Source organism: Phacochoerus africanus, chromosome 4 (assembly GCF_016906955.1).
Source record: "Phacochoerus africanus isolate WHEZ1 chromosome 4, ROS_Pafr_v1, whole genome shotgun sequence".
NCBI lineage: Eukaryota > Metazoa > Chordata > Mammalia > Artiodactyla > Suidae > Phacochoerus > Phacochoerus africanus.
This window is the reverse complement of record NC_062547.1, coordinates 58,746,993-58,768,216: the sequence shown is the minus strand read 5'-3', so window position 1 is coordinate 58,768,216 and position 21,224 is coordinate 58,746,993. Positions and strand designations below refer to the sequence as shown.

Sequence of the window (21,224 nt, the reverse complement as noted above, 5' to 3'; positions counted from 1 at the left end):
ATAAAAGACTGCTATATGCAACTATACACCAATAAAATGGGAAACCTAGAAGAAATGGACAAATTCTTAGAAAAGTACAATCTTCCAAGACTAAACCAAGATGAAAGAGAAAAGATGAACGGACCAATCACAAGAACTGAAATTGAAACTGTGATTTAAAATTTTCCAACAAACAAAAGTCCAGGACCAGATGGCTTCACAGGTGAATTCTATCAAACACTTAGAGAAGAGCTAACACCTATCCTTCTGAAACTATTTCAAAAAATTACAGAGTGAGGGATACTCCCAAACTCATTCTATGAGCCTACCATCACCCTGATACCAAAACCAGACAAAGATACCACACACACACAAAAAAAACTACAGGCCAATTTCACTGATGAACATCGATGCAAAAATCCTCAACAAAATACTAGCAAACCACATCCAACAATCCATTTAAAGGATTGTACATCATGATCAAGTGGGATTTATCCCAGGGATGCAAGAGTTCTTCAATATCTGCAAACCAATCAGTGTGATACACCACATTAACAAACTGAAGAATAAAAACCATACAATCTTCTCAATAGATGCAGAAACAGCCTTTGACAAAATCCAACACCCATTTCTGATTAAAAAAACCCTTCAGAAAATGGGCATCGAGGGAACCTACCTCAACATAATGACGGCCATATATGACAAACTCACAGCAAACATCATTCTTAGTGATGAAAAGCTGAAAGAATTCCCACTGAGATCAGGAACAAGACAAAGATGTCTGCTCTCACCACTACCCTTCAACATAGTTCTGGAAGTCCTAGCCACGACAATCAGAGAAGTAAAAGAAATAAAAGAAATCCAAATTTGAAAGGAAGAAGTAAAACTGTCACTATTTGCAGATGCCATCCTAAAAACTTACCAGAAAACTGTTAGAGCTCATCCAGGAATTTGGCAAAGTAGCAGGGTACAAAGTTAATACACATAATAGGCAGCATATCTCTCAATGAAAGATCAGAAATAGAAATTAAGGAAGCAATCCCATTTACCATTGCATCCAAAAGAATAAAATACCTAGGAGTAAACCTACCTAATGAGACAAAAGACCTGTACTCTGAAAACTACAAGATGCTGATGAATGAAATCAAAGATGACATGAACATTTGGAAAGATATACCATGCTCTTTTATTAGAAGAATCAATATTTTCAAAATGACTATACTACCTAAGGCAATCTACAGACTCAATGCAATCCCTATCAAATTACTAAGGATATTTTTCACAGAACTTGAACAATACATTTTAGAGTTTGTTTGGAGGCATAAAAGACCTAGAATATCCAAAGCCATCCTGAGAAAGAAAAATGGAGCTGGAAGAATCAGCCTCCCTGACTTCAGAATATACTACAAAACAACAATCATCAACACCATATGCACAAAGCACAAAGACAGACATATAGATCAGTGGAACAGGATAGAAAGCCCAGAATTCAACCCACGCACCTACAGCCAACTAATCTATGACAAAGGAGGCAAGAATATACAATGGAGAAAAGATTCCCTGTTCAAAATTGGTGCTGGGAATACTGGCCAGCCACATGGAAAAGAATGAAATTAGAACACTCCCTAACACCATACACAAAAATAAACTCAAAATGGATTAAAGACCTAGATATAATACCAGACACTATAAAACTCTTAGAGGAAAACATAGGCCAAACACTCTCTGACATAAATGACAGTGACATCATCTCAGAACCACCTCTTTGAGTAATGACAGTAAAAACAAATATAAACAAATGGGACTTAATTAAACTTGAAAGTTTCTGCACAGCAAAGGAAACCCTAAACAAGATGAAAAGACAACCCACAGAATGGGAGAAAATATTTGCAAATGAATCAACTGACAAGGGATTCATCTCCAAAATTTATAAACACCTCCCACCACTCAATACCAAAAAAAACCAAACAACCCCATCAAAAAATGGGCAGATTAAACAGACAGTTCACCAAAGAAGACATACAGATGGCCAAAAAACACATGAAGAGATGTTCAACATCACTCATTATTAGAGAAAGGCAAATCAAAACCACTCTGAGGTACCACCTTACACCAGCCAGAATGGCCATCATCCAAAACTCTACAAACAATAAGTGCTATACAGGGTGGAAAAGGAACCCTAGTACACTGTTGGTGGGATTGTAAATTGGTGCAACCACGGTGGAAAGCAGTATGGAGATTCCTCAGAAAACTAAACATAGAACTACCATTTGATCCAGCAATCCCACTCCTGGTCATCTATCCAGAGAAAACCATGACTCAAAAAGACACCTGTACTCCAATGTTCATTGCAGCACCATTTAAAACAGCCAAAACATGGAAACAACCTAAATGTCCAACGACAGAGGAGTGGATCAAGAAGAATTGGTACATACACACAATGGAATATTACTCAGCCATTAAAAAGAACAAAATACCAGCATTTATTCAACATGGATGGACCTAGAAACTACTCATGCTAAGTGCAGTAAGCCATACAATGAGAGTCAACATGAAATGCTTTCACTGACAAGTGGAATCTGAAATAAGGACAGACTGAATTTCTTTGCAGAACAGATGCTGACTCACAGACATTGAAAAACTTATGGTCTCCAAAGGAGACAGTTTGGGGGGTGGGGGGATGTGCCTGGGCTGTGGGATGGAAATCCTGTGAAATCAGATTGTTATGATCATTATACAACTACAGATGTGATAAATTCATTGAGTAAAAAAAAAAAGACAAAAAAGAAGACAAGGATGCCCACTCTCACCACTTTCATTCAACATAGCATTGGAGGTCCTAGCCATAGCAGTCATATAAACAAAAGAAGTAAAATGTATCCAAATTGGAAGAGAAGTGGTAAAATTGTCACTCTATGCAGATGACATGATACTATATATAGAAAACCCTAAGGACGCCATACAAAACTACTCAAACCAGTGAATTCGGTAAAATAACAGTTTATAAGATTAACATTCAGAAATTGATTCCATTTCTGTATACTAACAGTGAAATATTAGAAAAAGAATATAAAAAAAAACTTCCATGTGTGTGTTTGGGGTGATTTACTTAATTTTTCACTTTCCTTCTTCTATGCAGAGCAGAGTGGCCCCTGTTAGCCATTTCCTTTTAAGAAGCCCCACAGGTGCCAGGCCCTGCTGAGCAGAGAGTGCCAAGGCACAGACTGGGCTCCATCCTTGGTGCACATGGTCTTTTCTGGCATGAGGCCTGCCGTTCCATCTTCACCCACTGAGCCCCACTGCTCGGGAGGCAGCCAAGTAAATCTCAAAGAAGGTGCATGAGAGGGGAAAGTGTGGTGCCCCAGCTCTCCTGTGGTGAACTGGGGGCATGGGCTGCCAGGTTTTCATGCTCATCCACAAGTGTTAAGCATTCACTGTTTCTGTCATATGATGATGATCTTGGACCCAGCAAAAACCACGATGATCATGATGATGACCTACTAATATTCTGAAAGGGGAATCGTTTTCCAAGTGTTTGAAAACAGGTTCACTCATTCTGAAGTCACCACTTTAGCCAATAGTGTGCATGCTTTAAAACATGCACAGAGCAAACCAGTAGCTTTAGTACTTCTCATCTGACATCACAGTTCAAATGATCCTTTCCCACGAAGTGAAATTACTTGGTTAAAATGTGTCTGGTAGTATTGTGCTTGATAGATATTTGTTTCATAAGACCAATGAGATAGTTCTTACTTTGGCCACAGAACATTTATTTTGTTTGCATATTCACTAATTATAATTGCCAACATGTCTCTTTTTGCCTCTCTTGATTTGTTACCTGTTACCTTGCTGTAAGGTTCACATTCCATTTACTGTAAAAACCGATGCTCTGGTTTTTCAGAGGTCTCCGTGGACTACACAACTCCTAAACCCTATCTTTTTTTGCCACAGAATTTAGAGATTCTGTACCCTTTTTCCTGGTTGTCACTGCAAAATTGTACAGAATCTCTTCCTCAAAAAAAAAAAAAAAAAAGGTCGTGCTGTTATATTCCACTGGACAAGTCACAGACTAGGAGAAAGTATTTACAAATCAGGTATGTGACAGTCTCTACCCAGAATGCATAAAGAACTCTCCAACTTAGTAGAAACAAACAGCCTGATTAAAACATGGGCAAAAGACTTAAGTAGACACTTGACCAAAGAGGATATATGCATAGCAAGTAAGCCCATGAAAAGCTGCTCCACCATCAGTGGCTTGGTTATACTGCACTTGGATTTATCTGATTGTTGTGGAGCTGGTGTATTTCTTCGCCAGGCTCACCTGATTAGATGCAAGAGTAATGGTGGGAGAACCCCTAAGATAACGTCATGTTGAGGCGATGTTCAGACATTGGTTTGATCTGAGGGATCATTTGACTCCTCATTTTCTTTTACTTCCCCAAAAGAAGTTTTCCAGCAGGTGAGGAGATGTCATTTTGTCAGTGGCCACCACCTTAGGAAACACATGCACACAAATGTCTTAAAAGATGTTACCTTGTGCTTTGTTGGGGGTGGCAGGGGGAGCAGCTGGATTCCCAAGTGCTGCACTGACATCCTTGCACCCCTAAGGGCACCAAACTGATGAGCTGCAGCAGTGCAGACCATAAACCCTATCTTGGCAGCCCACCCATGCCAAAGAGGGAAATGCCTGTTCACCAGTTTTTATTCCTCATTAGTTCAACTATTTCTAACTTGAAAAAACCCTCTTCTGCCAATGAGGTGGCCTCCTCCTTACCACATGGTGTGGTCACTTGCTGTGAAAATGGTCAAGTCAGAAAATGTAAAGCTGGCTGTCCTTCCTTGCTCATGGAGACAGCCACGGTGATAGTGGTGCAGTTTGTTTTTAATTTACATGAAGCTTTCATCTGTGATTCTTACCCCTCAATTACAGTATTGTGATCACTTTTATGATATGTCTGTAAAATGTGAAAATAGAATTTATGTCTAAAAAATAAATAAATAAATAAATTTTTATAAATGCACCCCAAAAAATTAAATACCTAGGAATAAACATGACTTGAAAGACATATGATGAGAACTATGAAACATTAATCAAGGAGATCAAAGAAGATACAGAGAAATGGAAAGATATTTCATGCTCCTGGATTGGCAGAATTAGTATCATTAAAATGGTCATACCACCCAAAGCAAACTACACATTAAATGAAATCCCTATCAAATTACCCATGAAATTTTTCACAGAAATGGAAAAAAACAATCCCAAAATTAATATGTAACCATAAAAGACCCAGAATTTCCAAAGGAATCCTGAGGGAAAAAACGGAGGCATAACTCTCCCAGGCTTCAGACAATATTGCAAAGCTACAGTAATCAAGACAATGTGGTACTGGTACAAAAACAGATATACAGACCAGTAGAATAGAATAGAGAGCCCAGAAATAAACCCAGACACCTATGGTGAATTAACTTTTGACAAAGGGGGCAAGAATATAAAATGGGAGAAAAGTCTCTTCAGCAAGTGTTTCTGGGAAAACTGGACAGCTTCATTTAAATCAAGGAAACTGGAACACCCTCTCACACCATGCACAAAAATAAACTCAAAATGGCTTAAAGACATAAATGCTAGGACAAAACACCATAAAACTCCTAGAAGAGAACATAGGCAATGCATTCTCTGACATCAACTGTACCAATGTTTTCTTAGGCCAGTATCCCAAGACAACAGAAATTAAAAACAAAAATAAACCAATGGACCTAATCAAATTGACAAGCTTTTGTACAGCAAAGGAAACCATAAAAAAAAAACCTATGGAGTAGGAGAAAATAGTTTCAAATGATGCAACTGACAAGGGCTTAATCTCTAAAACATATACAAACAACTTATACAACTCAACAGCAAAAAAAAAAAAAACACAATTGAAAAATGGGCAGAAGAACTGGATATGCATTTCTCCAAAAAAAGACATACAGATGGCCAATGGGCACAAGAAAAAATGCTCAACATCACTAATTTTTAGAGAAATTCAAAACAAAACTACTATGAAGTACCACCTCTCATGCATCAGAATGGTCATTTTTAACAAGTCAACAAATAAAAAGTGATGGAGAAGGTGTGGAGAAAAGTGTACTCTTCTTCACAGTTTTTGGGAATGTAGATTGGTACAACCACAATGGAAAAAATATGGAGGTACCTCAGGAAGCTAAATATAGAACTACCATATGACCCCACTCCTGGGCATATATCTGGATAAAACTTTCATTGAAAAAGATGCATGCACCCCAGTGTTCAGAGCAGCACTATTCACAATAGCCAAGACATGGAAACAACTTAAATGTCTATCCCCAGATGAATGGATCGAAAAGATGTTGTATATATACACAATGGAATACTAAGCCATAAAAAGAACCAAATAATGCCATTTTCAGCAACATGGATGGAACTAGAGACTCTCATACTAAATGAAGTAAGTCAGAAACAGAAAGACAAATACCATATGATATCATTTCTATCTGGAATCTATATACAGCACATATGAACTTGTCTACAGAAAAGAAACAGACTCATGGACTTGGAGAACAGACTTATCTTTGCCTGAGGGGAAGGGGAGGGAGTGGGATGGACTGGGCATTTGGGGTTGGTAGATACAAACTATTGCATTTGGAGTGGATGAGCAATGGGATCCTGCTGTATAGCACAGAGAATTATACATAGCCACTTTCAATGGAATATGATGAAGGATGTTGTAAGAAAGAGAAAGTATATATATATATGGGTGGGTCACTTTGTTGCAGAGCACAAATTGACAGAACATTGTAAATCAACTAAAATAAACAAAAATTAAAAGAAACAGCAACATCATAAACAATGACACCAAGAAGGTCTGGAGAGTCGGGTAGGTAGTTTTCCAATCTGGAACCCTGTGTCCTTTGTGAACTGTCACCACCACCCAGGGAGGGCTGCTCTAGTCAATCAGTTGGGTTTGCAATCTGGTTTCTCTCAGTGCAGGAACCTGCAAATGTTCCATCTCCTTGAAGGAAAATGGCATGAAAGAGAAGCAGGAAGGGTCCTAAGAAGGTAGAAAAGAGAAATTTGGGAGAAAGAAACACTTGTGTGTTCAGAACTCCTCTAGAGTCTAAATCTAGAATAGGATTTCCCAGTCTAGCATCTCCTCATATCCTCTGAAAATAGGAGTTGACTGAGTTGCTTGTGGGACTCAACATCCACAGGCAGGAAATACCCGATGCCTTCCACTGACCTCTGGAAAGGTTTTGAAGAAATGAATTAAGATGGACTAAAATGGGAAGAAAATAGGCCTGAAAGAAGGAATCCAGAAAAACATGGAAGAGAGAGCTTCGTGCTAAAACCATGGCAGAATCTTTAGGAATTAAGAAAAAGCCTTCCAGAAACAAAAGTTATAGCACAGAGAGAACATTCATCCTCATCCACAAGGGGAGCAGTGTGGGAGAGGGCTGGACTAGGATGGGAGGAGCTTCTCACTGGGAGTTAGTGGAGAGGTCTCACCTTGGAAGAGGACTTTGGCTGGGCCAGGTATAGCTCTTGGCTGAGAGGTTTTATCTCTGCCACCACTCCCTGCCACTCACTGTTTACCCCTCTGTTGTGGCTAGGGAGATTTGATCCTGCTTTTACAAGTCCCCAGAGACCCCATCTCTGCCACACCTTTGTCCCCTGTTTAGCAATTAAACTCCAAGGAAAGGGAGCCTCCTGCAAAGTTTTCTGCTCACCTCAGCTGCTCCAACAAACACATTCTCCCAGGAGCACATGGAGAGGAAATCTGGGGAGTGAGGTTACGTGACTTAACTTGTCTGAGCCCCAGTTTACTCATATGCAAAATGGACATAATGATATTCAGCACAGATTTATAACAACATTATGCTGATTAGACAAACAAGTCATTTCCCCCTGGTAGACCCTAAGAACCATAGTTACTATTAGTGCCACAGCCCTCCATTATCGGCAGCCTGAAAACCAAAAGCAGGAAATGCTTTCCTGTGGCTTATTCCAACTCTCAGAGCCCAGTTCTGTCCTCTCTCTTCTCCCTGCATGCAACCAAGTGTATTTTCTCCCAAGAAAAAATGATTTCTTTGCAAATGTGTCTAAGAGCTTGTGCTTATTTGTGGATACAAATAATACCAATAGTTCAAATAAAAATGTTTAAAAATAAGTTATCAAATAATACATCAAATTCTTCCATCTATGCTTCAGTCTTAATCCCCAAAAGGAGAAACAATATCGATAATTTTCCTGTTTTAGCAATGAAAATGACAAAATATGGCTATTTTTTGCTAGAAGATTGTATAAATACACTTTCATGTGTATTTTCGATGCATTAGGCACTGTGAAAACACCAATAAACAAGTCTTTAACACTTTCTTAGGCCAGTCTCCCTTTATTCTTTGAAGAATATATACTTTAATAAACCTTTATTAAGTTTTCAGTTAAATAGGGTTAAGGGTGAGCACTATATAAGAGAATTTTATTAGGTTATTTTTTTGTCATCTGGAAGGATTTCATCTAAGATGCTAGTCTGAAATAGTATATTAAAAAGAAAGTTGTGATATCTATGTATACTCATAAGGAACATAGCAGGGTGTATGGCATAAAGTAGTCTTTGAATCAATCATAGAAATTAGCATTTATTGTTAAGGAGTTCAGCTCAGAGCATTCTCTAACAGTAGAAGAAAATCCACTTTTAAATAATAAGTGTTATCAATCCCAGAGCTTTCTTCTATGTAGTGCTTGAATTTACAAAGTCCTACTTCCTATTTTAATGTATTACACAAAAGAATCAGTCTAAAAAAATTGGGGGGTGGGGGGAGCTGGTATTTCACCAGAGGTAGAAATTACTGATTTTAAAAAGTCCTCCCCAACTCTTTGGGTGTCCTAAGACTCATAATTAATGAGAAGAACCTAAACTCAGATCAAATAGATTATATACCCGACACCACAAAGCCAGATCAAATAGATTATATACCTGATACCACATAGCCAGGAGGTGGTGAAGGATACCCTGGCCCTTCAGGGCTGGTTGGCAATCCTACAACGGTCCAGCCCCTTCCTCAGGGCTCCCATTACCTCCCGGTTCCTCAAGCTATAAATGAGAGGGTTGAGCATTGGAGTAAGGACCGTGTAGAAGATAGAGACCACCTTGTCATGACTTGGGGCTCGGTAGCGCCTAGGTCTCAGGTAGATGAACATGGCTGCCCCATAGAAGAGGGATACAGCTGTCAGGTGGGAGGAGCAGGTGGCCAGAGCCTTTTTACCAGCCTGAGCAGAGCGCATGTGGAGCACAGCCTTCAGGATGCGAGCATAGGAGGCCACGATGATGGAGAAGGGAAGAAACAACATGATGACACAGCAAACAAATATCATGTTCTCAAAAATGGATGTGTCTATACAGGCCAGCTTCAACAAAGATAACATCTCACAAAAGAAGTGGTCCACCTCCCTCAAGCCACAGTAAGGAAAGGTCATTACTACCACCATCTGCGTGAAACCATCTATGATCCCAAAGGCCCAGGAGCTCCCAACAATCTGGAGACAGACTCGCTGACTCATGAGGATGGGATAGTGAAGTGGGTGGGTAATGGCCACATAGCGGTCATAAGCCATGAGTCCCAGCAAGAGCCCTTCAGATCCCACAAGACAGACAAAAAGACCAATTTGAATGCCACAGCCTACAAATGAGATGTACTTCCTGCCCGAGAGGAAATTGACTGCCATCTGGGGCACATTGGTACAGACCAACATGAGGTCCATGAGGGAGAGCTGACTGAGGAAGAAGTACATGGGTGTATGGAGTCGAGGATCTACGTAGATGAGAAACATGAGGAGGATATTCCCACAGAGGGCCACCATGAAGACTATCATGACTGCAGAGAAAAGAACTAGGTCAGCAGGACCGTGGGAAAAGATGCCCAGGAGGACAAAGTCATCTGTGGATGATTGGTTCAACCATATCTCCATGCCTCAGCCAGTGTTCCTGGTCACCTGAAAACATGAACAAAAAGTATTGGATTGTCTGGAATGTCTTTATTGATAGGAAAAATCATAAGGCAAATAGAGAAAAGAAATGATTTGTACCCAATTTTTTTTAGGAACAGTGAAGTCTTAGATATAGAGAACAAACTAGTCATTACCACTGGGGAGAAGGAAGAAGAAAGGAGCAATACAGAAGTAGGGGAGTAAGAGGTACAAAATATAAGGTATGAGATAAGCTACAAGGGTATATTGTATAACAGTGGAATATAGCCAATGTTTTATAATAACTTTAAATAGACATACCATTACACATTGTGAATTACTATATTTTACAATAATTTATATATAGTAAATATACTTCAATTTTTAAAAAAAGAACAATGAAGTCTTTAGTTTTGGTAAGACTTTTAAAGTAACCCCAGGATCAGAGGCTCAGCAGAAGTTGACTGATAAGCATGTTACTGCTTACTAAATTATCTTAGTAGAAATTGAAGAGCTGTCTTTTTTTTTTGGCTGTCCCTGTGGCCAGTTCCTAGGCCAGGGATTGAGCCTGTGCCACAGCAATGACTACACCAGATCTTTAACCATTAGGTCACCAGGGAGATTCAAAATCTTTCTAATAATATCTTCTACATGGCTTTCTGAACCATTTACTCACTGCATGATAGAATTTCCAATTAATTTATTTGGAGCATGTCAATGAAAAGGGGTTTCTCTTGATTTTGATCAAAAAATTTTTTTAACTTTTTCTTTTGTTTTTTATTTTTAATTTTTTTATTACACAAATGAATTTATCACATCTGTAGTTGTATAGTGATCACAACAATCTGATTTCACAGGATTCCCATCCCACAGCCCAAGCACATCCCCCCACCCCCCAGACTGTCTCCTCTGGAGACCATAAATTTTTCAATGTCTGTAAGTCAGCAAAAATTTTTTATAAAAATATTATATGGGAGTTCCTATCGTGGCTCAGTAGTTAACCAATCTGACTAGGAACCATGAGGTTTCAGGTTCGATCCCTGACCTTGCTCAGTGGGTTAAGGATCTGGCGTTGCCATGAGCTGTGGTGTGGGTTTCAGAAGCAGCTCAGATCCTGCGTTGCTGTGGCTGTGGTGTAGGCCGGCGGCTACAGCTCTGATCGGACCACTAGCCTGGGAAATTCTATGTGCCACAGGAGCGGCCCAAGAAATGGCAAAAAGCCAAAAAAAAAATGTTATGTGGAAGGGAACCAGAGACATGGCTTGATTTTACACTGACAAATTTCCAATCAAGGAATAAAAATAATGCATACTGAAAAAGACAAAACTCCCTGGATAGCAATATCTGAGCCCAAAGAAAATAGAAGGATAAATAATTATAAGCAACTGAGTGAAAAGCATTACCACATATTGAACACAACTCTTTTGGCCTCAGACACTCACCAGATGAACATTGTCTTTATTTTCAAAGATGTTTCCACTTTTTAGTTTTCTCCTTCTTCTTCTTCTCTCTCTCTCTCATCAGCCTCCTTCTAATTCACTTGTCCCTTTGTTCATCCAGGGCTGTACTATCCAGGGCAAGTATTTTCATGATTTTGGAAGTAGCATAGCATGCAGAATTTTTTCCTTAAATTGGTATTAGCTATCTATTGTGGCATAGCAAATAGTCCATACTCTATACATTGAAACAAAATAGGAAATATTTATTACTTCACAGTTTCTGTGGGTTCAGGAATATGGGGAAGCTTAGTTGCCTCTGATATTATAGCTCACTCACATGATGTTACCATGAAGCTGTTGGCCAGGCTGCAGTCTTCTCAAAGCTTGTATGCAGGAGACTTCACTCCAAGACCACTCATGTGGCTGTGTTAGGGCTTGCTCCCTTTTCACAGGGCTGCTTCACAGGTGGCAGTTGACATCTTCCAGTGTGAGTGATGCAAGAGGGATTGAGAGCACAAGCACCCTGCATAGAAGCCAGAGTCTTATAACATTGGAAGTAGCATCCCATCATCTTTGCTGAATTCTATTCATTGTAAATGAGTCACTAAACCCAGTCAACATTTACTGGGAGAGGAACACACAAAGGCATGAATACCATGAAGTAAGGACCAATGAGACCATCCTAGAGGCTGACTACCTTGGCCTTTCAAGTTCTCTCTCAAATCTTGACTCCTGGTATAAATAAACTGGACCCTTATTAATTTTAACAAGTGCTCTTGTCATAAAGAAAGATGGTGATTTGCACTTTGCCTAGAAAATAAATAATCAAAGATGTTGTGTTTGTCAGTCTATTTCTCATCTGGTGAGAAAAGACAGAGTGCTCTTTCCTATTCTAGTGATAGGCAATACATATCAGTAAAAATAGACTATTTGTTGCATTCCAGAGTACTCACATTCGTTTTTCATTTGACATCAACTATGACATCTGCAATGAAAAGGACAGTGGTTCTATTAAAAGAGACCCTCTTTTACAGATGAGAATGTCAAGGCTCTGAGGAGTTGACTGTATTGCCCAAGGTTGCATGGCTAGTAAATGTATAACCAAGACTCAAGAAAGGACCCTAATAATCTAAGTATCAGGTACTTTATATCAGGCTGTTCTTGTACAAAAATATTCTTGAAGGGCAAGTTATGTTATCTTGGAGAAGTTCTCAGTTGGAAGTTTCCAAATCTCTTTTCTCTAATTCTTGGCTCATTCTGCAGCTTTTTGACCCATAATATGGACTCTTAAAAATCAGAGATTGTTTTGTTCAAGAACAGTACTGGCTTCCTGTCAAATGCAGCTCTCATTATTATTACATTAATCAGGAAAGGAGGCTATTTGTTGAGTGGCTGTAATGCCCTAGCAGCCTGTGAAACAAACCAAAATCTAAGCCTGTAAATGCCTCAAGGTTAAGAAAGCAAACCCAGAGTTCCCATCATGGATCAGTCAGCGGAAATGAATCTGACTAGGATACATGAGGAGGCAGGTTCCTTCCCTGGCCTTTCTCAGTGGGTAAGGATCAGCTTTGACATGAGCTGTAGTGAGGGTCGCAAACACGGCTTGGATCTGGTGTTGCTGTGACTGTGGTATAGGCCAGCAGCTACAGCTCTGATTAGACCCCTAGCCTTGGGACCTCCATATGTCATGGGTGTGGCCCTAAAAAAAAGAAAGCAAAACCTAAGGACAACCATGCAGAAGTTCCCAGACCAAGGACTGATCCAATGCCATGGCAATAACCTGAGCCACAGCAATAACTGAACCACCGCAGTGACACCAGATCCTTAACCCACTGAGCCACCAAGGAACTCCTCCTGTTTTTAACTGGTTCTCTATTTTTGTCCCTTGTATTACCACTGTATTCAGAACATCACTGTTTGCCAGCATTCATGCAATGAATGACCTGAATATATTAGTAATTCACTGCTAGATTCCTTTCTATGAGGGATAGTGAATGAAAATAATAAATATTTTCAAGTGTTTACAAATGATAAGTAAGTTCTCTGCAAATTCCTGATAGTCACATCTAGGAGATATTTATGTGGGGTGTATCAGTCATTCAATCTACCCCACTTTTAAGGCAAAATAAGGAGACTCCATGGAACATGCTCTTTGTGCAAAGACACAGGATGATTTCCTAAACTAAGATGGGTCTGCCCAGATCCATGACCATGGATGCAGGCTGCTAAGCTCCATCCATAGAGAAGGGAGTACATGTGACTCATGCTGCAAAAGATATGCCTGGTTGTTCTTGACACCAGTAACACCCAGGTGATATGTTTTTGGCAGTGGATTCTACAGGAGGAAATTGCTGTTCCTATAGCCTTTAATCTGCCTTGGCTATATTGAGACTTAACTGACCATCTGAAAAATCAGGTTCCCCAGACTTTATGGCATAAATCCTCCTGTTCTAAGGATACTCAGCCATACCCTCTGCATGTAGAGGCTCTCTGCTGTATGTACCTTTAGGAAGATGCACTAAATACCCCTTCTTCCTCTTTACACCCTATACTAAAATACAATGTTGTGGATTAATGACAATTATCTCTCCATCCTGGAGGTCTCCCTTGAACTCTGACTCACATCCACTGTGCACTCAACATCTTTCTTGGATATCCAATGGGTTTATCCTGCCTAAAGTGGCCAAACTTCTTCCCTGGAGAAACGCATGTTCTCTCTTCCTAACAAAGTTAATAAGTTACATCCACTTGCCCAGGAAACAACCATAGTGTGTCTTTGACTCCTCTCCTTCTCTTCCACACATCCCAACATCAGAAACTCCTTCTGGCTCTTCCTCCAAAATATATCCCCTGACCACTTCTCACTCCTGCCTATTCCTCCTGGCCACATCATCATTATTGCTTTTCTGCAAAATGGCGTTGGCACCTAACTAGACTTGCCTCCTTCTTCCTTTCTTGCTTCCACCACAGTCTATTTGTCACATAACACTGGAGTGAACCCATCTCCATAAGAATAAAAGACAAAATACTTAAAGAATAAAGAAACATTTTCATCTGGCTGCTCCCCTCCCCACCACTTCCTAGACCTTTCATTTTGCTCTCCCTGTAATTCCCTCCACACAAGTCTCACTGTTTCTTCCACAGAGCAGGCAGACACAAGCCTTTCTCTTACCTCCTCACAGAGGACTCTTCCAAGATATGTTCCCCTTTGTTGCCTCACCTGCTTCTCACCTTCTCATCCAGGCCTTCCTCAACATAAATCCAGAGTTGAAATTATTTTCAACTAAAAATAATTTGCCACATCTGATTCATATAGATATGCTTTATTCCTAATTTCCCAACTAGAACCTGTTTTCTGAGGCCACTTTTGCTTATAGTGGTATCCCAGAATCTTAGGACAGTGCCTGGCATATATTTTGTTCTAAGAAAATATTTGTTGAATGATTATTTGTCTTATGTAAAACATCTCAGGAAATTATTCTGGCATCTCCCATGCTCATTTATTGCTCTGTAACATCATATCTTTCTCTGGGTGTTTAGTTAATGACTTTATTTTCCTTCCTAGAAATGACTCCATAAAACAAATCACCTTTTGGGCACAAAGCAACTCTATATTCCCTGTCTGCCTTGCCTCTTTACTTGCATCTCTCTCCACTCATCTTTTTGTCTTCCTTCTATAGAAAACTTTCAACTCATCACTGTGCTCCAATCCAGACAGAGGGAAAGAGGAAAGAAAAAGGTCAGTGAGATATTAAGGTAACAAAGAGAAATGTGGATCAAAGGAATAGGAGTAGAAGAAAGAGTGAAGAGATACATAACACTAGAAAGTATATGCCCACCCTCTCACCCACAAAAAGAAAATTAAAACTAGGGAGTCCCTGGCAGCCTAGTTGTTAAAGGATTCAGCATTTTCATTGCTGTGGCATAGGTTCAGTCCTTGGCCTGGGAACTTCTGCATGCCATAGGTGAGGCCAAACAAACAGAGACATAAAATGGCAAGAAGAGAAATGCTGATAAATAGAAGTGGAGAAATGGCTAGCAATTAGTAAAAGATGCAGCAAGGAGGAGAGAAGGAGGTGACAGAAAAAAGGCCCTTTCTAACATTTAAGTGGGTTCCCTGGGAGAAAAAATATTCACAGATACCCTGTGGAGATTCCAAGGTCAAAATCATTTCATCCTCTTTCCTTTGTTTGCACTTACTGGGTTCAAAAGAACAGTGAGAAGCCTTCCAGCTCTGACCTCATTCCTCAGCGCCCCCCCCCCCCTGCCCCCGCCAACCTCTCAATCAGGCTGTGGATGTCTACGTCGCCTTCAGCCACCCTAGCTCAGACAGGGGGCTCAGAAAGACAACAGCTTCCTCTTAGCAAAAGGAGAGAGGGAGACAGTGGACTTAGTCAAAGAGATGGTGGTAGGCAGATGGGGACACAGCCAGGATCTGTGTATCTGAGCCCATCCTCTGATGCCCGTCTTCCTTCCATGGGCTGCCTCTCAACCCAAGTTGCAGAACTGTCTCTTGCTGCCCATGCAGGTACTTAACATTGAAACTGAGAGATGAAGGCAAAGCTGTGAACTCCTAGGGGAGCCCATAAACTCCAGCCCAGGAGAAGCCACTCCCAAGTTTACAATTAAAGAAAAACAAACAGGGAGCCTGGGAACAGGATGTGAAGAAGGGCCAGTAGGGACAGTGTGAGAATCCCTGGTCATAGGAGGGGCACAGGGAAATCAGAGCACAGGAGGCGGGCGGGGGGGGGGAGGGTAAGTTTCTTAGTGCTCTATCCCACCACCACAGACACATTTCAATCATTCCCTAATGACCTCCATGGTCCACATGGAGTCTCTACCTGTGACTGCCCCAAATGGCTCTCCCTGCACTATGCCATTCACACTTGACCTTTACCTGTCCTGTGAAGTCAGCCTACTTCTACTGGGGCCCTATGATAGGCAGAGCATTGGGTCAGATGTTGTGCTTGAAGCAAAGGTGGGAACTGATCAAAATCCTGCCCCTCCGAGTGAGAGGGAAAGAAAAGCACTAACTTTCAAGAGTCGGATCATGGCATGGGACCTGGGTATCATCCCAAACTCTGCCAGATATTTATCTAGGCTTCACTGTTTCTGTGAACAGTTATTTATTATGCCTCTCATCCAAGTATAATCATGGAAGCATTCCCCTTCACTCTCAAGAGTGTTCCAGGTTGGATGATGAGCTTTACATTTACTCTATTTTCGGCTTTATGTCCCAGAGAATGTAGTTAATTTTACCAATGGCCAAGATGGTGGAAACTTACCTGCCAAACATCTAAGTCACCAAACTTATTTGTTTTTTCTAAATCTTTATATTTTTAGGTGTCTGTAGTATAAGGTCTGACAGTGTTTTTGTTTATTTGTTTGTGTGTGTGTGTGTGTTTGTTGTTTTCAGAAATGCAAAAACCTCAATTAAGCTTTGATTGCCAAGGTATCCACTCAAAGAGGGCTATCTACAATATACACATTGCCAGCCACACAATTAGATAGAGCCAATCAGCCTCTTCCCACTGAGGCCCCTTTGTTTTTTTTTGTTTGTTTGTTTGTTTTACTGTTTTGCCTTTTAGGGCTGCATGTGTGGTATATGGAAGTTCCCAGGCTAGGGGTTGAATCAGAGCTGCAGCTGCTAACCTACACCATAACCACAGCAATGCAGGATCCAAGCCCTGTCTGTCACCTATACCACAGCTCATGGTGGCACTGGACACTTAACCCACTGAGCAAGGCCAGGGATGGGACCCACATCCTCATGGTTACTTCATAGTGGGGTTTGTTACTTCTGGGTTACAACAGGAACTCTGAGGCTCCTTTGTTTTTCAGACCTTGGTTAATTTGAATAATTGGCTATCTGGGTGGCTTATTTTTTTTTCCTCCTCTGGTGCTATAAATCCACACTGTTACATTTTAAGTTCACTAATAAGGAGTGAGTCCCTGAAGCCGTAGGCCCCCACACTTGACCCTAATAAATGCAGGACCCCACGCTCATGCACTCACTCCCTTTTTCTCTCTTCTTGCTATCTTGCTGTGTGGCCCCAGGTGTGTTGTGTAATTTGTGTAACTAATAAACCTCCATTTTTCAGTTTCCTGATGGCTATTGATGAAGGGTATGTTGCAATCATAATAAGAAACACAAGGGCTGGTCCAGCCACAGCACTGGTTATTGATAGGATGAGACCATCACAAAGCAGTATCATTGTTATAGCTTTTTTTGATTATATACCCCTTTACTTGCTCTTGCTTTCAGATCCTGCAGCTGGAGGCAAGGAAACACACTCAGGGGGATACTTAGAGGAAGAGGTAGGAAGACCAGGAAGCAAAGAAGGGAATTGGTTTATAGCAAATTGGTTTTTGGCACATTGGCTGTTGAAGACTTAGAGCATTTACCACTCTTCTCACTTTTAAACCTTCTCCTCTTATCTTCCTTAGACACCTGATGTTTTTTCATGTCCATACTTTTGCTCAAGCCATTTTGCCCCATTGGAAATTTTAGTTGACCCTCTATATCTCTGGGTTTTGCATCTGTAGAGTCAAATATTCAGACAGAAAAACTCCAGAAAGTTCCAAAAAGCAAAACTTGAATTTGCCATGCACTGGCAACTATTTCGTACCAGTCTACATTGTATTATGTATTATAAGTAATATTATGATGATGATTTATACTACATGGGAAGATGTGTACAGGTTATGTACAATTTAACCATTTTTTAAAAAAGGACTTGAGGAGTTCCCATCGTGGCGCAGTGGTTAACGAATCCGACTAGGAACCATGAGGTTGTGGGTTCGGTCCCTGCCCTTGCTCAGTGGGTTAAGGATCTGGCATTGCTGTGAGCTGTGGTGTAGGTTGCAGATGCGGCTTGGATCCCGCGTTGCTGTGGCTCTGGTGTAGGCCAGTGACTACAGCTCCGATTCGACCCCTAGCCTGGGAACCTCCATATGCCACGGGAGCAGCCCAAAGAAATAGCAAAAAGACAAAAAAAAAAAAAAAAGGACTTGAGCATGCATGGATTTTGGTATCCACTAGGGGAGAGTCCTAGGTATCATGGATAACTAGGGATGACTATACTATATCTGTTTCCTTTAATCACCTTCAGTCATTACTAATTCTCCAAGATCAAGCTTGGGCCCATCTTCTCCTTTCGAACTACCCCCAAACTCAATCTACCATGACTCAGCCTTCCATAAATGACTACAAGCCTGCTGTCTATATCTTGGACAAAATATACTGTATTGCCATGTGACATCTTCTTTATAACCATTCGTTATACTGAACAGGCTCAAGTTGATCTGGTACAAACAAGGGAACACATTTCTCTTTGTACAACCTCTTTTTTGAACATGGCGTCTTGATTCTTCCCTATATTTTCTTGATATCTCATGCATATTCAAGAACTGAGGGGTTAGACTAAATTTCATTCACTTAGGTATCCTAAAGTCAAGTCAGAATCAAGATGGTGAAGGAGTAAGAGGTCACGCACAACTTCTCCCACAAAGACATCAAAAAAAAACACATCTACTTGTAAAACTACTCACATAGAACATCAACTGAATGCTGGCAGAAGAACTTAAACCTCCAAAAAAGGACAATAGACTCCTGACATAATTGGGTAGAACAAAAGAAAAAGAGAGAGAGAGAGAGAAGGAATCAGGATGAGACTAGCTTTCAAAAGAGAAAGAGAGAGAGAGGAGAAAAGGAACCCACCTCCTTGGAAGCCACCTAACTGATGAAAGAACAGCTGAGTTTGTGGGACCTCAAAGTCACTGAGAAAAGCGCAGCAGCTGGACTGAGGACAGCAAAGCAGAGTGAGAGCTGTGGGACCTCAAAGTCAAAAAACACAGCAGCTGGACTGAGAACAGCAAAGCAGAGTGGGAGCCACACAGTATGAACCACTGGCCAGTATGAACCACTGGCCTGGACACCACAGACTGAGAAGCTCAGGCAGGGGCTAGGCACTGAGACTCAGGCTCCAGAGGTCAGTCCTGGGGAGGGGACGGGGGCTGGCATGAGGGGCTAAGGAGCAGTGCACCACAGGCTAAGGAGGGGAATGCCACAGCAGAAGGAACCCTGGAGAAGGTCCAGACCTGCAGGGGAGACAAGTTGCCATTGTTGGGGAGGGGAGAGGAGGAGGAGAGGGCCGCCATAGGAAACTCCCTGCTCTGGAGCATGCACACATCCATGGTCTTAGAGGGCGGGGCAGCTCTGTGGAGGCTACAGGGAGCAAGAACCCTCTTGCTCATTTAGAGGAGACTAGGTGCTTCTTGTGCAGGCTACCAGTGACCAGGCACTTATTGTGTGGACTAAGGGCTTAAGGGGGCTAAGTGTGATGTGGTCCCTCTTGCACTATCTACAGGTGGCAGGGACAGACTGTGGCAGTCATCTCTGAGGCCAGAGGGAGGCGTGGCTCACCACCACTGGGGCCTGTGAATGGGCTCCACCTGTGACTCCAGTCACCTCAAGTGTTGGCAAAAAAGAAAAAAAGAGGGCACTGCAACCAAGAACCATATGCTGTTGCTCTCACTCTCCTGGGAACACACCCACCCTGCAGCTGCCACTGCCAAAGCCTCTGGTTGGCGGCCAGACCCTTGGTCACTGTCCCAAGATTCTACAACTAGGAGCAACTGGTACAGCACCCCCTGTGTGGGCTAAGTGGGACAAAGTGCTTCTTGCGTAGTCTGCAGGGGCAGGGACAAAAGACTGCAGTTATACATGATTTCAGAGGTGGGTGCAGCCCACTGCCATTGGAAGTACCTGAACAAAATTCACTTGCAGCCCCCTTCACCTAAAGGGCACCACAGAGGAGGGAATTATGACCAAATACCACCTGTGGTGCTCTTGCACCCCCGAGAACACACCCACCCTGCTGCTGCCACTGCCAAAATTTCCCGGCAGTACCCACATGCCTGATCTCTGTCACATCCCAGGACCCTGCCACCAGGGGCACCCTGTACAGCACTTCATATGTGGACTAAGTGAGATGGATTGCTTCATGCATGGTCTAAAGGTGGCAGGGGCAAACCACCACAGTCATCACTGACTTTAGAGAGGGTCATGGTCTGCTCCCAAAAGGGGTCCCTGAACAGGCACCACCTGTGGTTCCAATCACCTCAGGGGAAGGTATTGCAATCAAACACAAGCTGTTGTTGCTCTCACTCCCCTTGGAATTCACACACCTTGCTGTTGCTACTGCCAAAGGCTCTTGCCACCTTGAAGACATGCCTAGAGCTTATTACCACTTCCCAGGGCCCTGCAACTATGAGTAGCATATGCCACCTTCCTGTAGATACTTGCTTCTGTTGAGAGCCCAACAACCAGGCACTGACTGCTGGCCCTACCCATTGCCTCCTTCTGCCTGAAAAAACACTGAGCATCCTGGCAATAACAGCCTGCTCACACCAAAGAAAGAGACAACAAATATTCCATCTCCCACACCACAAATAAATAGTAACCCCCCCAAAAAAATACAAAGGGTTATTCTTGCATAGAAGTAATCTTATAAGACTACAGTTTGGCTTCCCTAAACTCACAGAAAAAGAAAAACTCAAGCAAGATGAAGAAGAATAGAAACAAGTTGAACCCAATCAGGCCCACACCAAGACATATTATAATAAAAATGGCAAAAGTTAAAGATAAAGAGAAGATTCTAAAGGCAGCAAGAGAAAAGAAAAGTATTGATTATAAGGGAACCCCCATAAGGCTATCAGCTGATTTCTGTACAGAAACACTACGGGCCAGAAGGGAGTAGCAAGATATATTTAAAGGGATGAAAAGAAAAGATTTGCAACATAGAATACTCTATCCAGCAGGA

General features: G+C 41.6%; 1 protein-coding gene across 1 annotated transcript; it reads right to left on the bottom strand.

Annotated features, from left to right (window-relative positions):
- Positions 1 to 9,016: 9,016 nt before the first annotated feature.
- On the bottom strand, positions 9,017 to 9,964 carry LOC125125424 (olfactory receptor 2V2). Its single transcript, XM_047776417.1, has one exon. It carries the CDS (start codon positions 9,962 to 9,964, stop codon positions 9,017 to 9,019), a length of 948 nt encoding a protein of 315 aa, XP_047632373.1.
- Between the last annotated feature and the right edge of the window lie 11,260 nt (positions 9,965 to 21,224).